General features: G+C 39.0%; 1 protein-coding gene across 1 annotated transcript; it reads right to left on the bottom strand.

Annotated features, from left to right (window-relative positions):
• Window positions 1-5,692: 5,692 nt before the first annotated feature.
• LOC104902803 (RNA polymerase II degradation factor 1) lies at window positions 5,693-12,423 on the bottom strand. Its single transcript, XM_010690706.4, is given in 4 exon segments — window positions 5,693-7,223; window positions 9,431-9,721; window positions 12,079-12,170; window positions 12,173-12,423. Coding segments are annotated over 4 exon segments (1,623 nt in total). The 5' UTR covers window positions 12,228-12,423; the 3' UTR covers window positions 5,693-6,038.
• Window positions 12,424-24,627: the final 12,204 nt, after the last annotated feature.

The raw sequence follows: 24,627 nt of genomic DNA, 5'->3' as shown, positions 1-24,627 counted from the left end.
TTTCCAAAATTTCGGTGTTTCAAAAAAAAAAATTCTGAAATAAAACGTAGGAGCAATACTAAGGTTTCCTCCAAATAGCCAATAAGCTAGGTAACTTAAAAAACTAAAGTCACTTAATAAGCTAGTTAGTTAGGCGCCTATAAGTCTTAAACTAACCTAAAGCTCTAATACCATTTTGTAACACCCCGATAATCCTCTTTTTCTAGAAATAACTTTATAATAAACCTTAGAGAATTACCTAAGCATTATCGCCCGTGTGATAACGTTTCGGCTTACTCAGAATTTTGCAGCGGAAAACTTATTAAAAATCAACTTTATTAAAACTTATGAAACCAACTGACAATGTCAGAATTAAACACACCAACTTAAACTATTGTCTGAAAATATAAACTCCTAGAAAACAACTTAAATAAAACTAATGTCACAAGAGCCTCTCCATTGCAGATTTCCCAATGATATGCATCATCGAACCTGTAATGTCAATGATGTCTTGACTCTGCTCCCCCGAAGGATCACCACAGGATCAATAGGCAAAGCCATGATCACAAACACAGACAAGCACGTAATCAGCAAAGCTGAGTACTACATATCAGACATACATAACCCTAAACATGATACTACAAAAACATAACTTGCAGGAATAGATAATAATAAACATATAACAATCTGCAGACGACTCCTACTGAACTAGACTTCAAACTTTTATTTCTTCTTTACATGGAATAGTTATGGGACGAGTTGTCTATACTGAAGTAGGAGATATGGGAGCTACCACATATTCCAATTGACCTGCGATATCGAGGAACTTTTGAGCTAAAAGGAAAGGTGATCAATCCAATCCTAGGAAAATACATATCACGGCGGACATGTATCCCAACCCTTAGTGTCCAACTCTAGACGTGCACCAGTCTAAAGTCTATAACCTACTCTCGTTTCACTTTATGTTGCATTCATTTTAATACTTGTGTTGACACCAACCAAGCACATAACACATATAACTAATAATCACATAAACATCATAAAACTCCTTTTTATCTTAGAATTAACAAGTGTTCACAACTTATCATCCAAGACTCCTTTAACTTCTTTTATTCTTTACTAACTTGCCTGTTGAACCTAGCCAACAGTAAACTGTATCTTTATATATATATAACTCATACTTACCAAATAAGATCCACCGTTCTTATAAGATAAATAAATAATACTCATGAATCTATGTAACACATGATTCAACTTACTTACATTAATTCACTCACGAATTAATACATGAACTGGACTTATCTGCTTGCATCAAACTTCCATACAAACATACTCATAAATCTTCTAGTTTACATGTAGCACATAGGCAAAATAACATGTAAAACAATTCAGTATAATCATATATACGAACAACAAAGTCCTATACATGATACTAATAAATAAAACATCCCTAAAGCATGATTCTAAATCATATAGCACGTAGACTATGTACGTACCTTGTGCATGTAAACGAATCGGTAGGCCACTTTTACGCTCTAAAAGCTCTAAGAATTCTCCGCCTAGAAAATAAAATAATAAAATAAATACTTGAACTAAAAATTTACAGCAACTTTAAAAACGTCCCAAACCCTTTTAAACGTCTTTAAAATCGTTTTTATGTATTAAACTTTCGTTATTTTTAATCCCTAGTATAGTACAACTATTCTAGTGATTAAAAATCATTTAAAAACCCTTAAAATACATATTTCTGAAATTCCAGCACTTATAAAAATTTATAAATCTTCTGAAAATATATTTAATACATAAAATCATATCTAACCAAAACTCATATTTATACTTTAAATATATAGTTTCTAGTGATTAAAAACCTAAAAACTATATCTTTCATAATAAAAACTGAAAAATAATAAATCTAAAATTTATTATTTTCATATATGACAGCCGAAATATATTTTCATATAAAATAATAATTTAAATCATAAACATGCTAATAAATAATAAAATAATATAAAAACTAATACTTTAATGGAATCTTAGAGGAGAAGAAAAGAAAAACAACCAAAACAAGAGGAAGGAAGGGCGCCGGCAGGCTGTGACAGCAGCAAGGGGGGGCGGCAGCAGCTTTCTTGGTTCAATCAAGGTTTTGTGACGTTTCTTGTTCAACAAGAAACGTTACTTAGCGAAGAAGAAACAATCTTTGAGAGAAAATATGAAACTCGCGCACAAAGGAAGAAGAGAGAGAAAAACGGCGGGTGAGAGAGGAAGAAAAGTATCACGTGCAAGGGAGGAGAGAGAAAGTAGAGTGTAGGGTAAAATATTTGGGTTTTTAGGATATTTAAATAGGCTAATCCTTTTGGGCTTAGGAAAAGAGATTTCAATAATTAAAACTTTGATGACTATCAAGATGGGCTTATTAGGACTTTAGTCATCAAATAATCCTTTCCCTTTTTATTACTTTTGGGCTTTCGATTCCATTAAGCTTTCTTTTCAAATATGATTTTAATAATTAAAACTCTTATTAAAACATGCTGAATTAAAATAAATTACAAATTTTATTAAGCTATGAAAAATATTTTAGTTGACTTTTAAAATAGTCAACCCTATTTAAAACTCAAATCATTTTCCAAACTCATTTGGATTTTAATATAACTACATAAATACTTTAATATCTTTATGAAAATTCTTTAAAATTGTGGGGGATTACAATGTAAGACCACTCATGATTTTTTTAAAGAGATTTATCAGGCTACTCTTTTCAACAAGATGCATTTTTTTTAGGGTGTTCATTTCTTTAGTTACTCCACAATTAAGCGTGGTTGTCTGGTAGTAGTCTACGTATGAGTGACCTCCTGGGAAGTTTGTGTTGGTTATTGAGGACAGTTGTGGCCCTCGATGCGAATTGTTGACGAAACTCAACTCCAAGTGGGTCGGGTGTTACATCGATGTTGCTTTTAAAGATACTTATTGAAGGTTTACATGTACTCAAGACAAAGGGGGTGAATTGAGTACATAGATGAACTAGTGCCAAATTGACATTCTTTCGATTTGATGGGAGACCCGTAATATCCCAACTTTTTAAAAGTTACTTTTTATTGTGTTTATAGAAAGTTATAATAATAATCAATTTTATAAAAAGAAATTGTTTTAAATGAATTTGCTATTTCCATTTTTAAGATTTAAATGAAAAAAAATTCGAAATTAGTAAAAAAGAAAATCATATTTTAGTAAATCATATTTTTGTTCAAAAAAAATAGAGAGAAAAGAAAATTCTAAAAAGTATATGACGGGCTCGTTGTAAACTCCTCAAATATAACCTAAATTGCCCAATATAAAGTAAGTATATAGGGTCGAATCCACAAGGAAGTAAGATTAATCAAAGGTTAATCCGCTAATTACAATGCGCTAAATTTATTTCTGGGGTTTTTGAGAGATTAATAACTATTGCAAGATCTTAAATATGAAATTGACAAAACAATTTAGCAAAGTAAATGAAAGGATAAATGAAGAATAAAGTTAGAGAGGGTTTGTGCTTTTTTCTCCCATAATGATGCGCGAGATATTATTTCCATGGAATGAACCCTTAACCCAACTAACGATTTTATGTTTTGGTCTGCTAATTTGTCGGGTAAATTCACGTCAAAATCAGCCTATGATTTTCTTATCAACCATCAACAAGATGCTTCTCTTCCTCAAGATTTAATTTCAGGAAAAGTCTTTAAGATCTTATGGCATCTCCCAAGGTTTCCCAAGTGGAAATTTTTCATTTGGAGACTATTTTATGATCGTCTACCAACAAGAGATCGGCTTCATTTAAGGAACAATTCTGATTCTTCCTATTGAGATGTTTGCAAAACAACTATAGAAACTTTTAAACACTTGTTCCTGTTATGTCCAATAGCACGGGGTGTTTGGCAACACTTTCATATTGATATTCAAACTCAACATGATAACCCTTCATCTCATTCTGAGTGGCTTATCAACTATATCCTGCTACTTTCTAGCGAGGATAGGCTGTAAAGTGATAGAATGAAAAACTCATTTTTACATTTTGGAGCGTTTGGATTCATAGAATTGAAAGAGTTTTCAGAGATGAATATCCAAGTGTTCAAAGAGTTATTGTTATAACGGATGTGAGAAAGAACAAATAATGAATGCAGAAAACAATAAAGAACACACAAATTTAACGTAGTTCACCAACGGATTGTTAGCTACATACACGGGTAGAGAGAGAAAAGTTTTATTGCTCTTGAGGAAAACCAGAATTATAAATATGATTAATGAACTAATCGACATAACAACGAATTAGGTTAAAAGCCTATTTGTAACCCGATTCGAAATAGTCAAACCCGCGACAAAATCACGCTCGCCCGGTCGACGAGGCCAAAATCGCTCGGTCGCGTGAGACACCGCCCGATCGAGCGCAGAAGCCAAAATCAGCACGAAGCTAGGTGCCCCACTGCCCGGCTAACCGAGCGAGCTCACAGTCTCACCATTTTGCTCCACGCTTCACCGGATTCAAGACACAGATCTTACAAATCTCCACCTTGACTTGAATCCTCTCAAACGAACGAGATAACCCTATAACAAATGAACAAATTACGAGATGCATTGATCACAACGCCTAGATTCTCCCTACAACCAGGTTTACCCCAAAAGATAATTGAACCAGATTTGTCCCTGAAAGACACCAGATTAGCCCCTAAGGGCCCCAGACTTTCCCCTAAAGGGCAATTAACAGCTTCAAATAGTTTGTAAGTCCAAGCAACCCCTGTAGAACTAGATTCGAACAGATGGCTTGCTTATACTCTTTCCTAGCACGAGCAACACCTTCCTTGGACGGCTCAGATATATCCACCCCTCCGACAGATAGTACAAAACCCACTATGTCTTCACAACCGTCCCTTTGGGGAGAGTTACCAAAGATTACATGCCGACCAAGAGTCAAATTTGACTGACCTGATTTTAACGACGACGAACACGGAATTTAATATTCAAATTGTGAGTGTTGACGGACTTCTCCCTGATGTGAACCACCACTGCAATCTCTGTGCTCCACCTGTTTCTCAACACTACCACAAACAACATGACAACCCCAGACTCAGATAACTTAGACCCTTGCAACACATGCAATGTCTCCCGTTTAACACCTTTCAAAATTATATTTGAACCCTTGTAGACATACAACAATCCACCTTCACCTTTGAAACTGAACCATTTGTTGTCTAACATACTAAGTGAAATCAAATTCTTCGTAACCTATGGAACGTGCCTAACATTGTTCAAAATACAAATTTTGCCATCGCATGCCCTAATTCTGATGCACCCTATACCAACTGTCTTACAGACTTCACCGTTGGCCATATTAACATCACTTCCATCAACCTGTTTGTAGTTCACAAACCACTCCCTACTCGAACACATATGACAAGATGCCCTTTGTTATAACGAATGTGAGAAAGAACAAATAATGAATGCAAAAAACAATAAATAATATACAAATTTAACTTGGTTCACCAACGAATTGTTAGTTACGTCCTAGTGCATATTTTCTTCTCTTTATTGATTTATTACATCACAAATACATAGTTGTATCACAAGTACATAGTTGTGTGATTTGTAGAATAAACCTCACATTCTCGTGCTTCAGCAAAAGATCAAATAACTAGTATAAGGATATTATCTCGCTTTGAAGAAAGTTCACTGGAACACAATATCAGCACAAAGGAGAGCCCTTGAATCATTAATCAAACAGATAAGATGGCAGGTTGATACATATTCATAGAAATCAAGCAACACAAAGGAGAAAATCCAAATTGATGATTTAACGAGCTACAAGCAGAATTTAAAAAGACAATCTCACATAATAAAATAGTAAGACTGTCACAATCCTTCAAGCAGTCTGGAACTAGGTCACAAATATACAATGATCTTGGACTTCTAAATCCAAATGCAACCAAATACCGTGCATATCATATTAGACTTTATTATAAACATGGATAGAGAATACAACTGCAATTGATAATAGATGCAGCTGCACAAGACCAAGATTGATATTCTTATTACCAGCTTCGTTGAGAACTCCCTGAGGAGTGCCCATTCAACCTGTCAAGCACAGCATTGAAATCCACAGCTAACCCACTTTCCTCCAGCCTTTGAATCACACTCACAACATGATCACTCCTGTAACCCATGCTCACCAGTTTATCAATGAGCTCGTTGTAAGGATGATTGCGCACATATTGTTGGGGGCCAGGGTTACGAACCATATGACTGCTACTGCCTGGGGCTGGCAGGTTTGGAAGTGAAGGATTAGCTGGAGGATAGACACCCTGAGAGTAGTGAGTTTGAAGAGAGTGATGAGACCGGCCTCCTTCATTGTCATATAGCATGTATGACCCTGCAGAAGAGACTGGTGGGTGGGATCCACCAGTAGCATATCCATCACCTGGCTGAGATGGGAAACCACCCTTCATATGTGGAGGAGAAGGCTGTGGTTGAGCAGGTCTACTGGGCCCACCATACCCATAAGGCATTCCTTCTGGACGGCTCACTCCTGATTGTGGCATTCCTGGAAATGGCATCTGCATCGACATGCTGCTTGGTATTGTCTCTGGAGGCGAATTGGCAGGTTGACTAGTCATCATGTATGGAGGATAGATATTTGACTGGGGAGTTGGAGCTCTGATCTGAGTCTGTGGTTGAATTGGTTGTTGCTGGGAGTGTTGTATTGGTTGTTGCTGGGGTGGTTGTACTGTTGGTTGCTGTGGAGGTTGTTGGGGCCACTGTTGATACTGAGAGAATTGTTGGGTCTGTGGAGTCTGATTCACCTGAGTTTGGGATGGTTGAGGGGCTTGTGGTATCTGTGGCACTCGATACTGGCCATCAGCTGCAAGATATGAAGGATGTGATTGCACTTGAGGGTTTGGTAACTGATTAGAAGGCAAGTAATAAGGCTGCATCTGGCTATGAGTCTGTGATGAAGGTTGTGGGGGGGCAACAGATTGCTGCTGCACAGTAGGGTGAGAAGGTTGTTGGGTGATTTGACTAGGCAAGGCCAGAGCCAATTGGGTGTTAGGAGTATCTGATACATCATCATTTTTCTTTTGCTCGGAGGCAGATACCGTAGCTCTCTCATCTGGAGATGCTGACGAGGACTCTTTCTGCGCAAGCTGAAGTTTAGCAAGTTCTTTTTGAGTTTCGGCTAATTCTTGCTTGTCCCTAAGTATCTGGACTGATCTGTGAACCTGGAATTGAAATGACAGACAAAGATTTGTTATCTGATGTATTGCATGATATAAAGAGCTGACAGACTCTAAGTTCTAACCCACCCCGATAATCTGACCTGATATTTTGATGGATTCCGAACCCTACCTGAACTGAACCAAAATAACACAGAATTCTCATATTTTATATTCATATTGACTTCTACATTATTCGGAAACTGTTTTGAGCAGGATAAAAATTGACCCAAACCAAATCTGAACTCCACCCATTGACCCAACACCTCTAATAAAGACTATAAATGGAGAGACATAACAGGCAAACAGCTAAAGAAATAGAATGGTTGACTAGTTTGGAGTTGGACAGGCACGCATAAGAACATCAAACCACACAAAATAAGAATGTAACAAGTACCTATAATCAAGGCCTGGAGATTAAAGAGCTTTCAATATATGTAATTGCCTGAATGACTTAGTAGAGCACAAATACTAACAAGATATTAATCCCTCTCTCAGCAAGACTTCCCTTCTTCCTAGTTCGGTTTCTCTGGCATCTTGGTGTATTTACTCCAGAAGTTTGTTTACAAAGCAATACCAGCAATGCAGGCTTGGAAGCAAACATATTCATAACAAACGTGGTAAATGCTACTGCTAGTTTTGGCATCAAAACTTCTCTAGTTTTTTAGCTTTGTTTGATACCAAATTTTTAGGTAGCAGGTATAGGTTAGACTGGGTCAAAATGCTACTTTGAAGAAAAAAAATTAGTGTTTGGCACGTAGTGGTTCTAATAGTGGGTAGAGATTGGGGAAAGCTTTAAGTATTAGCATTTCATGTGCGGAATACCGGTGCAAGGCAACACTTTGAAAAAAAAAAAATTCTTTCTTCTTTCTTAATAAATATTCCCATTACATTCACCTGCTACTGCTAACAAGCACTCTAATTTGAAAAAGCTTCTCTAATGGTAATGATACAAAATGAAAAGCACCAAATATAAATTGAGTTGCAAATTTGCACCTCCTTAAAAAGGAAAGGTCGATAAGTCCCCTGAAATGGAAGAAACTTTCTAGAATTCTGTTGATTATTGGTGGTACTAGTGAAATTAGTTAATCTAGAATTCTGCTGCCCATTCAGCTTTCACCACTGCTGATTATTGGTGGTACTAGTGAAATTAGTTAATAGATCCTAAACAATACTACCTCCGTACTTTTTTAGTTGCACCATTTGGTTTTGTGACACTATTCATCAGCCAACTTTGTTAAGGTATCTCACATTATTATATAAGAAAAAATATAGTCAAGTGGGGTCTTGTTAGATTCATCTCAATGCGAGGATTCCAAATATTAAATTTTTATAATTTTTACTTATACCGAATAAGAGATATTAACGTTCAAAGAATCGTCTCGGCAAATGTGAAAAAGCAAATGGTGCAACTAAAAAAATACAGAGGTAGTATCCAACTAAGTTAGGAATTTCGTGTATAGCATATTATGTGTAAGTTTAATTTCCTGAACATTAATTCTAACTATCAAACTAATTAATCAAATTGTTGTACTACCTATGTTAAACAATAAGCTTTCAACTTTTCTTTGAACCATAATAAGAATGAAGATATAGATACATAGAAAAAATATGAACCCATGTAATAGGAGAAAGAAAGAGACAAAACAAACCCAAATAATGTAAAATGAAATTCTGAACCATATAACAAAAAAGGGTAAGTGTCAGGGCTATGTGAAAATCCAATTTAAGTGTTAAACTTATTTAAAAAACATATGGAACATTACATTTCATGATTAAACATGCACTTTATTATCTTTTTCGATTCAAACAACTATTTTTGCCATACTTCAAACATAGATTATGAACGCTAACCCCTAACAGATACTAGTCAACTGCAACAACTAAATTTCCAAAAAAAAAAAATAGCATAATCAAAATGGATATTAAAGCATGCACACGTTTTCCGAGACGAGCTAAATTACATGAAGTTGAAAGTACCACGTTATTCTTTTACTATTTTCTTTCATGTATTACAGAATTTTCAAGCATAAAATGGACATCTACCATGACATACAAGACATAGGCCCAACCAAATATTCACATTTTGACTAGAAGTGACACCAGAAAATTAATGCCAAAGAAGGCAGTGTCTGGATCATAAATAGCTTCCTACAGAAATGAGTTAGACTGGTTATGATATCCAGCTAGAATGTCAAATGAAAATAACTTACTTCTTGAAGATGCTTCTCTAGAAATTTTAGCTTCGAATCTGCTTCACTGTGATCACGGCCTAAATCAGAACGCATTTCCCCAATTGACTTGTCAAGGTTGTAGCAATATAATTCCAACTGTGACAGACGGGAACTAATTCCCTCCAGGAAGCGCATGAGATTGTCAGCATACTTTTTCATGGTCCTTTCAACTGCTGATATCAGTTCTTGACTCAAAGGTTCCTCCAGCTGACTGTAGGCATTAGTTGTAGGGAACACTGATGACCTTGAGATTCTGCTTTTCTGAAAATCCTGCTCAACCAAGATCAAAATCAGAAATTTAATTAACAGAAAAAAGAGATCTTCATTGACCACAACAGGTGAAATAACAACAATAAAGAAAAGGGTAATGGAACAACAAGGGAACTATAAGCTACAATAGCTCCACTCCTACACCAAAGTTGCATCAAACATTGTTGCAGCAAATGAAATACTACATATGCCACTGTTACCACCATTTTTAGATGTACGGTAGCATTTATTATGGAACATTGTATTGGACCTCAAAAGGTTCAACTTCGCCTTAATATGAAGGCCAAATAGAGCATAAAGCCCATTGGACGAAGTCAACATAGGTCAAAGTCAACAGAAGAAGATCGTCAAGACCATCAGGAGATGAAAGTCAAGAATAGTAAAAGTTCAGATGGTTAAAGAACAATCTTGAGACGGAACCACATAAGGAAGAACAGGCAAGGCCACAGTTATTCGACGCCAGAAAACGATTGAGATTTGAATCAAAGATGATTCAAATGTTTTCCCTCCAGGAAAGCACGGAAGTTACCTAACACATTTCTCTATAAATAGAGGAACGATCATCAAGCAGAAGACAACGAACAACACACAACAACTTGCATTTACTCTCTTCTTAGCGTAGCCTAAGTCTAGGCCAACCCCTTCCGGGGTTATAGTTTAGTTCCTTATACTTAGAACATGTTCTGGCACCAAAATCTGTAATTTTCCGATTGAATCAAGAAACCATGGAGGTAACAGCCTTCCGGCTTTCCCTTTAGTTGTCCTGGCTTTTACTTTTATGTGTTGTAAAATATTTCTTAAAGTTTTTGGTATGTATGGAAATATTTTGCTTTAATTAAAAAATTAATTATTGATTGCTCTATTTATTGCATTTCGTATGAATTTAATAGGTGTTGTAGTTTAATCATTAATTGAATTGTAACAAAGTACGTTGACAAGGTTTATCTAATTAAAACCGGTAATCCTAGGGACTAAACCTCCCGTGGCATTCAGTATCAAAACTATTGGATGTGTATTGACTTGTTTGCAAGTCAACAAATTTATTTTATACCAACAATCATGGATATAGATTAATATTCACTTCCTCTCGAACCGACCAAAGAAAATTTTTCTTTTTTTTAATTAGGGAAGGGGGAGAGAAGGTCAGAGGGGTAGAACAATATTTAGACTAACAATAAGTCATATCATTTTACACAACAACCACTACTAAGGTCATGTCTACAAGCAGATAAAAGAAGGCTACCACCACCACCACCAAGTTGGGTCGAACATGTCTAGAAGTGTGAAGATTAAGACTCCATACCTACCTAACCTAACACATGAAGATGGGAGGGGTAGTTAGCAAGATTTCAAAGCAAAGCCTCAGATTAGGTTTACTTTTACCAAATGGAAAAAAAAACTCCAATTTCTACTCATAAACCACAACTTTGTCAAGTTTCACAACTCCCGGCAGCATTTTCACCTTCAGCATAAAAAATTTGAAATTCAGACCACAATCGTTGCCAGCTCGAAAAGGATACATCAAAAACTCAAATTCAGACCATCAAGCATGCAGCTTTATCTAATGATAGAATTGTACGCAATCAACAGTTGTTATAATTTAGCTTGCTCAATTTCAGAACAGAATTTTCAATTATTTCAACTAGATCATCAACCAGATTGCAAAATGTGAATTCACTCGTATCTTTGAAGAGAAGAACATATACTATAAAGAAGACACCTCAACACCAGGAACAAAATTGCTTAAGAAGCACCAACATTACCAACGAAACCCTCCATTCTAGCTGAAAATATCTATGTTAATCACACTCCTCAAACTAATTATCCGTATATTTAAACACAAATGTGACATAGACTAAATCCCATACAACTACAAAACATAGTAAGCAAATGCACCAACATAGATTAACCAATGGGGGAAAACATTAGATAAGATTAAAGCAACAATTTGCCTCAAAATCCTCAATTTTGAACCCGGGTCAACAAATAAGAATTACAAATAAAACTAAACTCTTATTCTACAACTTCAAAAGCAGTAAAAATAAATAAAGCATCATAGTTCCCGAGCTTATTTATCACCCGACTCGAAACTAATTCGGCCACAATCCTGGTAAAAATCACCACAAAACTACTTCCAAAGCACCGAAATCAACCACAACACCAAACCCGAAGATAAGAGATTTTCACATACAACACACAAAAAAAGTCAACCACTTCAATAAATCCCTAATATAAAAGGATCTGATAAAAACCATAGCTCGCAAATCAAAAATCCCAAAAAACAAAAGGAATCATCAACTCAAAAAAAAAAAAAAAACCCAGAAAGAGTCCAAAAATGTTAAATATTTAAGAAATACCTTGCCAGAATTAGCTCCGAGAGACGGATCGGAGTGACCTCCATTAGCGGATTCTTGGTTAGCGAAGTCTTCGTAAGAGCAGAGTATATCATAGCAAAATCGAAGCCTTTGGAACCCGAGCTAGGTCGACCGGAAGATCCAGACGCCATGAAAACACAAAAGAAAAGCTCGAATTGGGGAAGAATAAATTGATTGCTGGAGAAGGAGAAGGAAGAATGGTTGAGGCGAAAGTTAGGGTTTGCAGATAAGGCGAAAAAGAAGGTGGCAGAAGACGGAAGATAACTTCAGCTTGGGAGCTCCAAAAGATGCCTTGAATGAAATCGGTTTTATAAATGATGACACGAGTTTTTTTAATGGATCAACAAAGTGATAAACACACGCATAAATGCATTAGGCGTCAAATTAGATTTTTGGGTTTTTCTATATCGTAACCCGTGGTTTTTGATTTTCTATTGTACCGCAATTTTTTAAACTTTCTATATTATGCCCCTTAACTTCTTAAATGTTACACAAATTATCTTTGTCATTAACCTTTCGTTAGTGTTATACGTTTATTACATTTATTGGATTGTTTTCTTTTATTTTTGCCCGCCAAGAAATCTGGAGTTTGTTTATATCAGCCCTCAAATTGTCTCTCTTCCTCAATTTCAATTTGCAACCACTTTTCCTCAGATTTTCATATCTCCTTGCAACACAAAAAATTATCTTCCTCTTACTCTTCATCAATTGCTGCAGGAAATGAGCATGAATTTTTTGCACCAAAATGTAACCGTAGTCCTCCAAAATTGGCGAAATTGCATATCTCACATTCACAACGCAATCTAAGGAAAGCGTATTTCAAGTGTGAATAATGTCAGTATTTCGTGTGGTTCAACAACAATCACATAATGAGATGAGAGGAAGAAGGTATGTTGCGTGGTGATGCTGCAAATTCACAAACTAACCAAAGCCATTTGATGCAAATAAGGCAGGAGTTGAAGATGTGAAGGCAAAAGTGTCATTTACATGTTTTATTTTTGAGAGATTATTGTTTATGCCGATTTTGTACTAAGTACGCAAAAGGAAAAGAGGAACCAACAATAAGATCTATACTCAATCAAGTTATTCAATCAAGTAACGAATGTAAATGACGAAAGCAAAGCAAGAAAGAACAAACGAATTGTTGACGCTGGAAAACCTAAATGATGGGAAAAACCGCGGGTTATACTCTTTATCACCAATCCACTATAAGGCTGACGTCGTCAATACAAATGAATGATTACAATGACACTCTTTTCTCCTCTTCACAGCAAAGAGAAACAATGAAAGGCTAGATAATGAGAGGAATATTAGAGTGTTGAGTCGATGTGAGTTAATGAGAGAGATGACCTAAATTACATGAGATATATGTACAATAAGGAAAAATCTAAATAGTCGTTGCCCTATTCCTCCTTGAGCGAGCCACGTCAGTGAATATGCAACTGCTTCCTTTTTCTTCTCAATTGTCGTATCGTGGGTGTTTATCTGCTACTTAACTCCTTCACGTCTTTGATAACCAAAGCCCCTTATCTCCTTTATTTAAATGTGACCCATAATACCGCAAAGATGCAAAATACTGGGCCCAACAATTACCCCTAATTGACGTGTGATGTCCTAAAACCGCTTTGAAGATAACCGTCAATTATTTGCCTAGAAACAACCGCTTGTTGTTACCAACTTCCCACGCCATCCTTATTTAAGTCTTGTCCCATCATAACTTCACCCTTTCACCTTCTCCTTTCTTCTCATTCTCTCTCTTCAAAAATCGTTGCGTCTTCAAAGCTCAAGAATTTCGGCCATTCAAGCATTTCGTCAGTTTCGTTCGACCATAAAACCAGGTAACCTCCTCTTTCTCTGAATCTTTAGGTTATTTTCATGGCACCTAAAGAGAATCCCAAAATTAGGAAGGCTAAAAGAGCCCCTAAAACTGTGAAAAATGCTGAAAGGGTAATTGTTGTTGATGCGGGGGTTATTGGGGGGCAAGGTGTGGCTAGTGAATTTTCTGAGGATGAAGTAGCTCCATTCTTGGAGAAATTCGGCCTCCCTATTTCCACAAAAGTTAGGGTTCCTAATGTGGACGAACACCCCGACAAAAGTTCAAGATTGGGTATAAATTTCCCTTCAACCCCTTAATGACTCAACTTCTGACGGCCATGCAAGTCAGCCCTGCCTAGATTATACCCCTGGCTTGGAGGGTAGTTCATGTAATTGATAAGTTAACAAGTGACATGAATATGGACTTTGGGCTAGAAGATCTATTATATTTGTATGAGGTTAAGAAGGTTGAAAACACAAGATACACCTTTTTCTTGAAATCTGAGCGTCATTCTTTAGTCGAATTCTGAGGCCAATGACAGAGGGTGGAATAAAAGATACGTTTTTGTGAATAAGAAATCAATAGGGAAAACTTACGAATTATTGCGCGAAGAGTGGAATGCCGGAGGTAACTACCATCTACTTTGATATGTTGTTGCTTGAATATGTTGTTGATGCCATTTGATTTCTTTTATTTTTACAGAATTGCTACCCTTGAAGAATGAAGAAACAGACTACACAAGGACGAAGGTTAAACACTTGTTGCAGAAAATACTCGGCTAAGGAACGGACATTCAGAAACAAATTTGAGTTCTCCGTATTCGAGGACGACACCTACCCCAGTTTACCGATGAACGTACCAACAACACCAAAAAGCCAACGAACAATACATCTCCATTTATGGCGTCAGGTACTCAATCCTCTCCTTCCCCGAACTATTTTAGAACTTTTTCTGTTTTTGTGTTGGATCTTTGTATTGACGTCGTTTATGATTTTCCAAAAAACACCATGTCCACTAGATCCAGAACACCCAGCGTCGTCCTCTCCGAATCAGAAATGTTTGGAATAGGCTAAGAAAAGGAAGCAATCCTCAGGAGGCTGGCAATGACGCCATCCACAATGGTTCCTTCCAAAGTCGCCAAGACGTCCGCATATGCCGAAGTCCCCAAGCCTGCAAGGACACTGTTGCAAGAGGGAGAGACTTTCACCATCACCCTTCCAAAGAACTCCTGTGAGATTAATGCGCCGACTATCTTCCCGATGGCAGAGAAACTGACATTTCCCGCTCCACAACGCCGTCTGGCCAGTTTGCCATTGACGATAGTGGCGAGCGAATGGATTACTCTGCAGATTCATGTAAGTTTTTAATACATATTTGTTGTTTCATGAATAGATGTACCTTCTGACGGCGTTGATTCATGTAGGCTGTCCAAAACTCCTTGGCTCTGCGCTCCATAGCCATCATATTAGAGAAGGAGTGTAAGACTCTACGCGAGAAATGGGAAAGGTCTACCACAACTTTGACAGCGGCCGAGAAGAAAGTTAAAGATCTCACTGCAGAAGTTGCCAAGGAAAAGGAGTTGAATGCTGCTCAAGCAATGGAGATGACGTCGTTGAAGGAAGAGATGGAGTTGACGGTGGCGGGCCTTCGTGAAGAGTTGGTTGACGTCGCCAACCGCTATACTTGGAAGACCAAGGTGAGGCTGATGAAGCAATTCATGGAAGGGCAGACGTCGTCATGGACCCTAAAGGTCGGCGTCAGGCAATTCATAGAAGTATTTAGAACCCCTGAAGATCTTCGTCCCGACGGTGTCGATGCAAACGATACTGCTGCTACTGTTGATTCTGGCGTCAATGACGATACTACTGAAGCTGCTTAGCCTCTTTTAATTCCTGCAAGGTGCTGTGACACCTAAAGAAAAATAGTTAGCGTGTAATTGATTTTGGTGGTGTTATGTCGCCAAATTTGGATATTTTGTTTTATGTTGTATGGTAGTGCTAGGGCACCTGTTTAACGATGCTTTAGTTTTTAGCTTGTGTGTTTTCGACCTTCATGGTAACCCTTTAACTTTTGATTCGTGTGTTAATGTAGTAAGTTATATTTGTCATGAATGCATTCCGTATGTGTAATTATGCGCGCAAGTGTATGCATGTGTTAGGTACCTTTTTCATTGAGACCCAGTTATTATTAGTTGCAATGAAGAGGTTATTAGCACTTCCATTTGGTCTATTGCATGTGATAAGCTTCTCTAATGTATTTTCCTTTATTGTGTAGAAGCTACGTCAGTTCACTTGACATCACGAGGCATTGACGTGTGTCAGCTATAGGCTTGTACGTTGCCCTTGTAATGACGTCAAGTGATCGTAAATGTAGTGTCATCGAGGGTCCGACGTCGAGTGGGCCTGCTTTCCTTCAACACGTGATAAGATAATTGTTGATGCCATCAATAATTCTCAAATCTTTAGGTTAGTGATAAGTAAAAAAACGACGTCATAGAGGCAGCGTCACTAGGAACAAGATGACTATACCGAAATTAAAATGGCGTATTACTTACCTTCAATGGCGTCCGTTATGTTAACTGATACAAGGATAAAAAATGGTAACGTTTAAGGTGGACGGCGTTCCAACTCTTTGGGATTTGTTTACCTTCTTTACCGCACAACCTATAGGCGCCATTACCCACTATCTTTTGGATACGATACGGGCCTTCTAAAGCTGGCGCCAACTTTCCGGCATTGAGTTCCTTGGTGTTTCGAAAGACTTCCCTAAGGACCTAGTCTCCTCCTTTGAACGTTTTGGCCCTGACATTTTTGTCGAAGCTCTTGGCGACTATTTGTTGCTGTGACGCCATGCGATAAGTGTAGCTTCTCTCAACTCCTCACTAGTGACGAGGTGATGACTCATTTCTTCCTCGTTTCTCTCTGGCGTCAGTAGCCCGTACCTTGCAGTTGGTATGCGTACTTCCGGCGGTAGAACTACTTCACAGCCATATACTAAGGAGAACGACGTATGCCCCGTCGTCGTCCTGGGAGTGGTTCTATTTGCCCAAAGGATCGACAAAAGCTACTCTGCCCACTTTCCCTTGGCTGCCTTGAGGCGTTGTTTGTTAACTTTGATGATTGATTTGTTACTCGATTCAACTTGTCCGTTTGTCTGTGAGTATCTTGCCTTTGCGTGCTTAATTGTATATTCCGTTTCGCCAAGAAGTTTCGTGTAGGGGTACTAATGAACTGAGAACCGTTGTCGCAGATGATTTCCGAAGGGACTCCGAACATGCAAATGATATTTCGCCATATAAAAGTAATAACTTCCTTGTCGCGTGCCTGAGTAAAAGAGTCGGCTTCGATCCATTTTGAGATGTAGTTAGTTAAAGCTAACATGAATACTTTTTTCCCAAGTGCTTAGGGCAGCTTGCCAACAATGTCCATCCCCCATCTCATGAAAGGCCACGAGGTAGTAGGATGCAACTTCTCCACAGGTTTATGCGACATGGCTGCATATCGCTGGCATGCATCGCATCTTTTAGCATATTCGTTGGCATCAAAATGCAACGTCGGCCAATAGTATCCCATACGCAAGGTCCTGTTAGATAGGCTACGTCCACCCGAGTGGTTGCCACAGCTTCTGTCGTGCATTTCTTGAACCACTTATTGGCATTCGTTGCCGTCAAGGCATCTCATATAAGGTCCCGCAACTGTCTTAAGGGAAAGGACACCGTCAAGCAGAACGTACATTGAAGATTTAAAACGTACCTTTCGGGCATGTAATTTATCTCCGGGAAGGACGTCGTCTTTAAGGTATGAAATGATCGGCGTCTGCTAACTTTGTGATGGCGTCGTGACTTCGTTGACGTCGCTATTGTCGACTGGCCGACCAACTATTGGCGTTGGGAGATGCACTATAGGTATATTCTTGAGACCTGACTTCCTCATGAATGAGCCGATGTTGGCTAATGCATCTGCCTACGTATTTTGGTCCCTGGGGATTTGATGAATGTTAAAACTTGTAAATGATTTTACCTTTAAGTGAATGGCGTCCAAGTACGCCATCATTTTGGAATCTTTGGCGGCGAATTCTCCTTTGATTAGACTAACAATTTGTAATGAATCATTGTATGCTTCAATTTCGTTAGTTTTCAAGTCTTTATCCAACGTCAACCCAGCTAACAATGCTTCATACTCTGGTTCGTTGTTGGTAGCTTTGAAATCGCAGTTGATTGGGCTATGATGTTCCCTTGTGGCTACTTTAGTAATATTCCGAGTCCAGCGCCTCGAAAATGGAGGATGCATCTACATGTTGGATCCATTTATTGTTAATCATATTAAATCTAGCATAGTTACCTCGCTTTGCTCTGACACCTCCAGTTCTGGGCTGAAGTCAGCCACAAAATCTGCTAAAGCCTGTGATTTCATTGTCGTTCGCGTTGATACGTGATGTCATAACTATTGAGGGTGATCGCCTACTTACTCATTCGCCTTCTTAATTCTGGTCGTCTTAAGATAGACTGAATGGGATAGTTAGTTTTCACATGTATGGCATGTGCCTCAAAATAATGTTTCAGTTTTTTGGACGCTGCCACTAATGTTAGGACGAGCTTTTCGAAGGAAGAATACATGGTTTCGGCGTCAACGAGGACTTTACTTACATAATAAACAGGCGACTGCCCCTCCTGTCCTTCTCTGGCTAAAATGGCGCTGACCAAAGATTCGCTGACGGTGACGTAAAGCTGTAGTGGCTCGTCGATGGATGGCTTAGATAGTAACGACGGCGTCATTAGATATTGATTGAGGTCTTGTAATGCCTGCTCATGCTCGTCAGTCCACTCAAAGCCTTCGTTCTTCTTCAGAACGTTATAGAATAGTCGACACCTGTCGGATGATTTGGAGATGAATCGATTCAGCGCGGCGACACGACCGGTAAGCTTTTGTACCTCCTTCAGGTTCCTTGGGGATTGGATGTTGAGGATGGCTTTGATCTGGTTGGGAGTAGCTTTGATGCCACGTTGTGTGACTATGTATCCCAAACATTTGCCTGCTGAAACTCCAAAAGAACATTGAATAGGGTTTAATTTCATGTCATACCTTCTGATGACGTTGAATGATTGTTGTAGATGTGAGAAGTGATCGCTTGTGGCCTTCGACTTCACCAACATATCATCGATATATACTTCCATGGTGTCCTCTATCTGGTATTTGAACATGGCATTGACAAGGCGTTGGTAGGTGGCGCCGACGTTCTTCAATACGAATGGCATGACCTTGTAGCAGTAGATACCATGGTCAGTAACGAACAACGTCTTTTCCTGATCTTCTGATACATGAGTATCTGGTTGTACTCGAAGAACGCATCCATGAATGTTAACAGTTCGTACCCAGCGGTAGCATCTACTAAGGCGTCGATGTGAGGCAACGGGAACGAATCTTTTGGGCAAGCTTTGTTAAGATGAGTAAAGTCGATGCAAACTCGCCACTTGCCGTTCTTTTTTCCTACAACAACGAAGTTAGCTAGCCAATCAGGATACTTAACTTCCCTTACCTTACCGGTGTCGATCAATCTATGGCCCTCGTTGTTGATAATTTGATTTTGTTCGGGGGAGAATTTTCGTCTCTTTTGTTTTACAGGCTTATAGCTAGTGTCGACGTTGAGTTTGTGTGTGACAATGTCAAGCTCTATACCTATAACATCTTCGTGTGACCACGCAAAACAATCATCGTTAGCCGTTTAAAACTCAATTACATGTTGTCTGACATCAGAAGATAATGATGCCCTTATTTTAATAGTTTGTTCGGGCTTGCTGGGATCTAATATGACATCGTCCACTTGTTGTTTGTTGAAGTCTTGCTCTCCCAACGCCTGCATTTGTAGTTGTCATGCCTCCATTTTTCGTGGTTTAAGGGACGACTTATAACATTTAGCAATTCGCCTGTCTCCTTTGATCTCTTGCACTCCCCATCTGGTGGGGAATTTCAATGACTAATGGTACGATGATGGGACAACCTTCATGTTGTGGATCCAGGGTCTGCCTAAAATGACATTATAAGAAGAAGGACAGTTAACGACATAAAATTTAGTAGGCATGTTTACTCCCTTGGCGTAGGTAGGCAGCGTCAATTCTCCCATGGAATGCTTGGCCTCGCCACTAAATCCGACGAGGACGGTGGACTTTCGGATGATGTCGCGTTCATCGATGCACATATCTTCTAAAGCGTCTTTAATGAGGACGTTGGCTGAGCTGCTATTATCCACTAACACACGTTTAAGTAAACAATTACTAACAATTAGAGATATTACTAATCCGTCGTGGTGTATGTCCATGTCATCACCAAGGTCGCACTCATCAAACGTGATGGGCATAGCTTCAAGTTCGGCGTCACGCGAATGACATAATTCTTTTGGGACGACGTCCTGACTAAAGTCATCTCTCGCGTGTCGTTTAGCTGTAGAATAGGTCGGTCCATAGATATCTGATCCACCACTAATAACATTGATTACCTTTACATAAGTTCACGACGAAGGTGGTTGTCAACGATCGTCGTGTTTGGACGAGGTCTCCTTTCCTTCTCAGTCAACAGATCTTTCAAGTGACCTTGCTTGAGGAGATGGGCTACTTCTCGTCTTAGCGCGGCACATTTTTTACTGTTGTGTCCATGGTCGTCGTGACACTCGCACCATTTGGATTTGTCTCGCCTAGGTGCTGGTTTGTCACTCCTCAAAAGGCCATTTAACAACATTACCTATAGAGTGTAACGTATTTATGATACTACCTGAGGTGTTGACTCTGAAGCCATATTCAATGAGCTTGGGTGGTAGGCCTGGATCGCTTTTCCAATACTTGATAGATCCAGACTGATGGGCGTTGTGGACCTGCTGCAAATTGTTGGAGGGTTTTTGATGCCACGAACTTTGTTTGGTGGTCGCGAACTTTCGGCTATCTGTGCCGGCGTATGCCTTCCTTGACTACATGTCTTCCTCAAACCTGATTTAGGCCAAAGCCTTGGCTTGGGCGTCTTCGGAGGTCGGGAATGGATACGTGGTCAACTCTTTGTAAAGGCCTGACTCCTCATCTAGCCCTCGCCTGAACGCTACAATGGAGGTTCTAGTGTCGCAGTTTGGGATGGACATTTTCTCCATGTTAAACCTGTTCACAAATTCCTTCAACGATTCATTAGATTTTTGCACAATTCTTTGTAAATCGCTAGCTTGTTTTTCCATTTTTCGACTGTTAGCAAATTGCATATTAAAAGCGTTAATCAATTGAGTAAAGGAGGAGATGGTCCCGTTATTGAGATTGATGAAACACTGGAGTGTTGGACCGGTCAACGTCGAGAGAAAAACTTTGCACATGCATGCTTCTCGCATGTTCTCCGGGATGGAGATGATGAGCATCCTCTGTTTATATTGAGCGACGTGATAGTTGGGATCGGTGGTGCCATCGTACAGTTTCATGGTCGGAACAACAAATAGTTTCGGCACTTCGATCAAGGCAATGGGATCAGCAAAAGGTGAGTCTGCATAGCTATTCGGTGTTGCTTTCTCCATGGGGCGAGGGACACCTGGAATGCGAACGATCATATCTTCCAGTTGTTGGACAGGGTCGTCGAGGTGGACGCACGACTACGCTTGCAACGGTCTCTCTGAGGGATTCGCGCCAACGCCGTCATCATTATCATCATCCTTGTCCGACTCGTCGCCGTCCTCTAGGATGTTGCGATTCAACAGAGTCTTAAATCCTTCAGCATCCAGATTTGGCATCTTGGAGACGCCACAAGTATTGCGAGGCCTTGTTCCTTTGGAATGTTGTTGGGCGAACTTCAGACTTTGATTCTCCTTGCAAGATGCGACGTAGCTCTCTTTTAGCGTTGCCATCGCTGCTTTGACACGATTGACGTCAGTGACTTCCTGAATGGTGACCAATTCGCCTGCCATTGAAAACACCAAAAAGGGGGGAAAAACAAAGAGCAAACGTATACGAAACAATGAAAAGTAAGAGTTGTAAACAGATGTATAGAAATCTTGTTGTGGCCTCGCGGTGGGCGCCAAATTGTTTATGTCGATTTTGTACTCAGTACGCAAAAGGGGGAACTGTTGAGTTCCCTATTTTGAGTTTTGAGTGATGACAAACCACATTGAACTATTATATTGCATGCATGTTTCTGTTTGCATGTGTAGGTTCCAAAGTACAAGTTCAATGGATAGAAAGACGAAGCTAGTGAAGCCAAGTCTTGAAGAATTGCATGAAGACCAAGATCAAGTTGTAGCATTTAGGTCTTAGATGCAATGTAAGTGGTATAAAGGTTTTAATGCACTATAAAGGTTTGAAACTAGAGAGATGAGTTAATTGTGGATGACAAGAAACCTCGGTTACTTGTCATACACAACTGAAACTTGGTTGATTGGAACAGTCTGGAAACAGATCTGAACCAGTCCTCTAGGGTTTATTTCATGCATTCGTATTTTAGGAAAGTTTTCTTTCCGCGTAAAATTGATTTTCAAAATACACGGATGCATGGTTTGTTGTGTGAGCAAGATTTCTTAAGTATGGTAAGTATGTTATATGATATCATACCGATTTTATTTGATATCAAATAAAATCAGTGAGTATATTTTCCTTGGAATAATTTCCATATTTCCGAGGAAAATATACTCTCATAATATCATGTAACATTTACTTACCAAAGGCTTATTTAAGGAGTTCTGCTAGCACACAAACGTGGGGGCTTTTGCACGCATATTTTCATATACTCTAAGCAAAAGCATTCTCTCTCTCAAGCTCTCAAACCTAGCACAAACCCTAATACCACATAGATCTTAAACTACTCTCATTCTAAGCGTGTTAGGCTGTTTTATTCTTGAGAGAAAACTTGTTGAATTTGAGCATTCTGTGAGTTCAGTTTGTTGGGGAAGTTGATCAGGGATCAACTTCATTTGGACCATCATAGTTGGTGGTTGAGTCGAACTTCCATAGGTGGAAGTTGTGGAATCATCTTGTGCATTGGTGCATAAGTGATTGAGTGTAATTCTGAGTTGATTAATAAAAGAGTGAGTGAGTGGAGGACGTAGACTTATTAGAAGTCGAACCCTCGTTAAATCCATGTGTTGTTTATTCATTGCTTTTATTTCCGCTGCTAGAGAACTGTTCTTTTACTGTTCTTACTATAATCGAAAAAGTTACAACATTAGGACAAACACTCAATTCACCCCCCCTCTTGAGTATCTCTTGCACTTACAATTGGTATCAGAGGCTAACTTCTTGAAAGGGTAACATCTAGAGATGGAAGACATAATGACTACTCAAGAAATGACCAGTGGACCCGGAGGATCAAGGTTGCCAAAGTTCAATGGAACCAACTATCCTTGGTGGAAAAATTGCATGAGAAATCTGATCATTGGCACAGACTATGAGTGCTGGATGATAATCAAGAATGGACCAAGGAAGGTGGCTAACAATTCAGATGGAACAGAGAGGAAGGAGAGTGAGTACACTACTACAGATCTGAAGACTCTCGAGAAGAATGCAAAGGCCATGTCACTACTTCAACAAGGTATTGCTGATAATGAGGTAAGCCGTATTTTAGCATGCTCTACTGCTAAGGAAATATGGGAAACCGTAGAATTAGCCTATGAAGGCACTAGTGAAGTCAGGAGATCTAAAGTTGATAAGCTAATGTCTAAATATGAAACTTTTGATATGAACCGAGATGAAAATATAAGAGATATGTTTACTCGTTTCATGTCAATTATCAATGAACTTAAATCTCTTGGAAAGAACTTTACTAATGAAGATTTGGTAAGAAAGATCTTGAGAAGTTTGACAGGTAAATGGCTGCCCAAGGTGACTGCTATTCAGGAAGCTAAGGATCTAACGACCTTGTCCATAGAACAACTTATTGGGTCATTAATGACTCATGAGATGTTGGTGGATTCAAAGGAGGAAAGCACAAGCAAAAGTTGTGGGTTAGCTTTGAAGGGTGAGGAGAATGATGAAGATGTTGATGAGATTGGACTCATGGCTAAGAGGTTTGAGAGGAGTCTCAGAACGCAGTTCAAGGGGAAGTCTTGGAAGAACAAGGGCAACTCAAAGAAGACTAGCTCCTGGTTGCTTCAAATGTGGAGAAACTGGACACATGATCAAGGATTGTCCAGCATGGAAGAATGATAAAGGAGGACAGAGAGAGAAGAAAATGACTAAGAGGGCTATGCTAGCCGCCTGGGGTGATTCTGATTCAGGTGGTGAAAGCGAGGAAGATGAAGCCCTAATGTGTGTGACTGCACTGGTTGGAGACATAGACTAGAAGCAGACCAGTTTTGGAAAGAAAGGTCACATGTGTTTCATGGCAAGAAGCAGCTCTTCCGATGAAGAACAGGTTAGAGTGAGAGCAAAACCATACTGGTATTTGGACAGTGGTTGCTCAAGACACATGTCAGGAGATAAAAGTCAATTTCTCTCACTCGTAGCCTATGAAGGAGGAAGTGTCACCTTTGGAGACAATAGCAAAGGATTGATTAAAGGTATAGGTAAGGTTGGTAAGACACTTTCTCAAGCTATTAATGATGTTTACTTTGTAGAAGGTTTGAAACATAACCTCTTGAGCATTTCTCAACTATGTGACAAAGGAAACCATGTGGAATTTGAAACCAATCTTTGTCATATAGTCAACACTAAAACAAGGGAACTGGTCTGCAAGGGATTTCGACATAACAATGTTTACATAACA

Source organism: Beta vulgaris, chromosome 9 (genome assembly GCF_026745355.1).
Source record: "Beta vulgaris subsp. vulgaris cultivar EL10 chromosome 9, EL10.2, whole genome shotgun sequence".
NCBI classification, from domain to species: domain Eukaryota; kingdom Viridiplantae; phylum Streptophyta; class Magnoliopsida; order Caryophyllales; family Amaranthaceae; genus Beta; species Beta vulgaris.
Note: the sequence above shows the minus strand (reverse complement) of the source record. Positions and strands in the feature narration are given on the sequence as shown.